The sequence below is a fragment of the Humulus lupulus genome, chromosome 4 (genome assembly GCF_963169125.1).
Source record: "Humulus lupulus chromosome 4, drHumLupu1.1, whole genome shotgun sequence".
In the NCBI taxonomy this organism is placed as follows: Eukaryota; Viridiplantae; Streptophyta; class Magnoliopsida; order Rosales; family Cannabaceae; genus Humulus; species Humulus lupulus.
This window is the reverse complement of record NC_084796.1, coordinates 233,965,419-233,970,415: the sequence shown is the minus strand read 5'-3', so window position 1 is coordinate 233,970,415 and position 4,997 is coordinate 233,965,419. Positions and strand designations below refer to the sequence as shown.

The window sequence follows — 4,997 nt, the reverse complement described above, 5'->3', positions numbered from 1 at the left end:
GGCCCTGGAAGCCAACAATGAAGCCATATAGTGCAAAGTCTTCTCCACAACTTTTTCTGGGCAAGCCCTTCTATGGTTCAGGCAGTTGAAACCTGGTTCTGTCAACGGTTTCAGTGATCTCCATAGAGCCTTTTTCCAATAGTATAATGCTAACCACGAAGCACCATGAACGATGGCAAATCTTTACAGAATCGAACAAGGTGAAAATGAACACCCAAAGTCATACTTACAACATTTCATCGACCTCGTACATCAAATCCACGATGTCGAACCAATCACTGCGGCTAACCTCTTCGTTAAAAGCCCCTAGATGGGATCTATCCTACACGAAAGCCTCACCATGACACCACCATATGACATGGCCGAAATCTAGATCCGCGCCAAGGGCGTCTTTAGGGTCCTGGAATTTCGAGAGCGTGCGCAAAAGAAGTCTGCACTTATCTCCACTCCACCAACAAATAACCCTCCTCCCCCACCTGCAAGGGACGACAAGAGGAAGAGGCAGGAGACAGATCACATGAAAGGATGGAAAGGGACAAAACCAAATCGGGATCCGCCACGATACCCCTCTTTCGAATACACCGTCCCTCAGGAGGTCATCTACGAAGAAAACAAAGATAGGCCTATCTGGCGTGAACCGTACAAAATTACCACTCCCCCTGAAAGAAGAGATAAAAATAGGTTCTGCCTCTTCCACAAGGATCATGGCCATACAATCTCTGAGTGCCACAACCTCCACAATCAGATCCAGGCCCTCATGAGAAGTGGACGATTAACCTAGTACATTAAAGGGACAAGCAGACCCGATGTCTCATAGCCCAACACTGCTTCTATCCCAACACCACCAGTAGCAGACTCCTTGAATATGGCCACCACGAGCTCACAAGAGCCTCTCAAACAAATCCCCATGATACACGGGATCGTGGAGCTCACCGAGGAACAAGAACAGGCAACCAAAATTCATAGGAGAATGGAAGAAAGGGTGAAGCGATACAAATCATTAGGCCACATAGTCAACCTTGTCACTTCGGAGGACAGGTGCTATCCAGCCTCTGCAATCACCTTCACAGAAGATGACTTGCGGGGAGTGCACCTACCCCATGATGATCCTTTAGTCATTTCATTACACGTCAGCCATTGCTAGCTGGGAAGAGTTTTGGTCGATGAGGGTAGTGGGGTTGATATTCTCTTCTGGGAAGCCTTTCAGAAGATGGGACTCAAAGAAAGTCAGATCAGGCCCTCTGTTGCACCAATCTTGGGATTTAACAGCCAAAGGGTATACCCGAAGGGTGCTGTTAGATTAAACGTGGTAGCCGCAGAACGTACTATGCCAGTGGACTTCCTCATCGTGGATTCCATCATAAGCTACAATGCCATCATGAGAAGAAGTTGGATCCACAAAATATAGGGAGTGGTCTCAACTTTGCACCAAGTTATGCGGTGCCACTCACCCAACGACCGTTATACAATAAACATAAAAGTGTGTCAGAGGTAGGCAAAGAAATGCTTCCTTACATTGAAAGAGATAAATGATTCTGGCACCTCCTTTCCTGACGACAACCCCACCAAATAGCAATCAAAGAACGACTTTCTAACATGTCTCAAAGGCATAGATGTAGAGGAAGATCGTGAAAAGCCCCAGACCACCCTTGATGATCTAGAGGAAATATGTATAGATGATATTGACCCATCCAAAATAGTGCTGGTAAGTACCAAGCTTCCTGACAAAGAAAAACAGACCCTAATCCAGTTCCAGAAAACCAGAGTTGGGACCTTCGCTTGGTCTCCGCATGATATACCAGGAATAGACCCCTCTGTCATGAATCATAGCCTCAACATATCAAATAGCTTCCCACCCGTCAAACAGCGGCAGGGGAGGTTTGCACCCGAAATAAACTAGGCCATACAAGAAGAGGTACAACGGCTTCTGAGCATAGGAGCAATCGAAGAATGCTTGTATCCTAGTTGGCTAGCCAACCCTGTAGTGGTCCCAAAGAAAAACGGAAAAAAGAGAGTATGCGTAGACTACACCAACCTAAACAAAGCATGTCCTAAGGATAGCTACCCTCTCTGGAAAATTGATCAGATGATAGATGCCACGGCAGGGTTCGAAAGAATGAGCTTCCTCGATGCCTACTCAAGATACAATCAGATCCCAATGAAGGCAGAAGATCGAATCCATACAGCCTTCATAACATAATGCGGCTTGTACTGTTACAAAGTTATGCCCTTCGGACTAAAGAATGTAGGAGAAACATACCAGAGGCTGATGCACAAACTGTTTTCCTCATTGCTTGGGAGGAACATGGAAATATATATTGATGACATGGTCATCAAATCTCGACAAGGTGTTTCACATGTGGATGATTTAACCGAATGCTTTGACATCCTTGACTCCTATAGAATGAAATTGAATCCAACCAAGTGTGCTTTTGGGGTGTCCTCTGGCCAGTTCTTAGGGTATGTGGTCATCCAGAGAGGCATTGAGGCCAATCCAACCCAGATTGCATCGCTCTCAGAGGTCAAGGAACCCAGAACCATCCGAGACGTCCAGGCTCTGACAGGAAAAATCGTAGCACTAAGCCGGTTTATATCCCGCATGTCCGATCGTTGCCAGCCTTTCCTCCAATGCATCAAGAAATCTACCAACACCACCTGGGGGACAAAACAAAATACAGCACTCGAAGAATTGAAAGCCTATCTGAGCTCTCATCCCATACTAAGCTCTCCCATCCCCAATGAAGATCTGTTCTTGTACCTGTCTGTTTCGCACTTTGCCGTAAGTTCAGTACTCTTTCGGGAAGACGCATGCCGACAAAAGCCAATGTTCTATTGCAGCAAGATGCTACTAGACGTTGAAACCCGCTACAGCATGATGGAAAAATTGGCACTCGCACTAATTACGACAAAGAAGAAGCTACGACAGTTTTTTGAAAGCCATACCATCATTGTATATACGAACTACCCACTGAAGCAGGTCTTGAACAAACCTGATCTCTCCGGTAGATTATCCAAATGGTCAATTGAACTCGGGACGTATAATATACGGTTCTTGCCGCGAAAAGCAAAGAAAGGCCAAGTACTAGCTGATTTCCTAGTTGAGATACAATCCTTTACCCCAGATACCTTACCTGAACTGCTGGAATCAGAAGCTGAATGGGTGTGGACAATGCATATGGACGGAGCCTTCAATTCTCAAGGAGCTGGAATCGGCATCATATTGGAAGCACCCTCCGGACTAAAAATTGAGGAAGCCATACGGTTAGAGCAATTTGCCACAAATAACGAGGCCGAGTATGAGGCTCTGATTTATGGCTTAGAATTAGCACGAGACATCCGCATTAGACGATTGAAAGTCAAAAGAGATTCAAAACTCATGATAGAGAAAGTGGTCGGAAATTTCGACACCAAGGCACCCCACCTGACCAGCCTATTGAAAAAAGTATTTGAATTGAAGGAACAATTCCATCAGTTTGAACTCGTACAAGTACTAAGGGAACAAAATCAGAAGGCCGATGCCCTCGCCAAAATAGCCTCTGCAGGAAAATGTTCTCGACACTCCGCCATTTCCACAAGCCACTCACCAAGAGCTTTGGAAGTTTTCTCAACCTCATCAGAACTAGAGTGTTGGGGTGATCCAATCATTCGCTACTTGACCAAGTTTGAACTGCCAGCCCATGCAAAAGACGCAAAGCTTCTGCGCCTTCGAGCTCAACATTACTCCATCATCCATGGAACGTTGTACCGCAGGTCCTTTAATGGCCCCTATCTTCGATATTTACGTCCGTCAAAAGCTAAAAAATTATTAGAGGAGATCCACGAAGGATCATGTGGAAACCACACAGGGGGACAAAGTTTGGCCCACAAAGCACTTACAGCAGGGTACTACTGGCCATGCATGATGACAGAAGCACGCGACTATGCAAAGAAGTGTGACAAATGCCAGCGATTTACACCCACCATCCATCAGCCTGCTCAAGTTCTACACTCCACCATCGCACCTTGGCCTTTTGCAAAGTGGGGGATGGACGTAGTAGGGGAACTGCCCAGAGCTGCTGGGGGAAAATGGTATGCTTTGTTAGCCACCGATTACTTCACTAAATGGGTCGTAGCAGAGGTATACGTCACGGTCAGCAAAACAGACACCATGAGCTTCATATGGAAGCACATCATCTGCCAATTTGGGATACCATGGGAAATAGTCGTTGACAACGGAACCTCGTTCCAAAATGCCAAAGTGCAGGAGTTGTGTGACACATACAAGATAAAATTGAATTTTGCTTCTGTCACCTACCCCCAAGGCAACAGTCAAGCAGAAGCTTCCAACAAAGTCATTTTTGCCAACATCAAGAAAAACTTGGAAGATAAAAAAGGCGCGTGGGTAGAAGAGTTACCAAATGTGCTATGGGCATGTAGAACAACAAAAAGGTCATCTACAGGCCAGTCTTTCTACGCCATGGTGTATGGAACAGAAGCTGTCATCCCAACAGAAGTGGGCCTACCTACGCTTCGAACAGACACAACTTCTGATCTGACCACAAACAACGTACAATTGACACACAATCTCGACCTCCTGGATAAGTTACGTAAAACAACATAAATAAGACACGAAAAATACCAAAAAGTCGCAGAACGATATTACAATAAAAGGGTCCACTCACGCACGTTTAAGAAGGGAGACTGGGTTCTACGTAAAGCCACTGGCAACCTAAAGAAGCTAGAGCCGAATTGGGACGGACCCTTTGAAATCATAGAAGTGTTAGGGCGAGGATCTTATACTCTTAAAAATGTACGCAATGGCAAAAATGTACCTCGTACTTGGAATTCAATGTCTTTGAAATAATTTATTGTTGACAGTTGTACTCTATAATTTGAAAGTAGTAAAACAACTTTCCTTTTTTCATTACTTTATTATATTTTACATAATCAGCTTTTGCTGACACAATTTTACATAAGGAATCTTTCCTGTCATGCCATAAAAAGAACACACATGTGAC

At 45.0% G+C, this 4,997-nt stretch overlaps 1 protein-coding gene across 1 annotated transcript; it reads left to right on the top strand.

The window, feature by feature from the left end:
- The first annotated feature begins 2,305 nt into the window (after positions 1-2,305).
- LOC133833000 (uncharacterized) lies at positions 2,306-4,600 on the top strand. The gene has a single exon (XM_062263266.1). It carries the CDS (start codon positions 2,306-2,308, stop codon positions 4,598-4,600), a length of 2,295 nt encoding a protein of 764 aa, XP_062119250.1.
- The last annotated feature ends 397 nt before the right edge of the window (positions 4,601-4,997 follow it).

Excerpts from the sequence above, each read along its gene's own strand:
- LOC133833000 (XM_062263266.1), top strand. The coding sequence starts at position 2,306 with ATGGAAATATATATTGATGACATGGTCATCAAATCTCGACAAGGTGTT.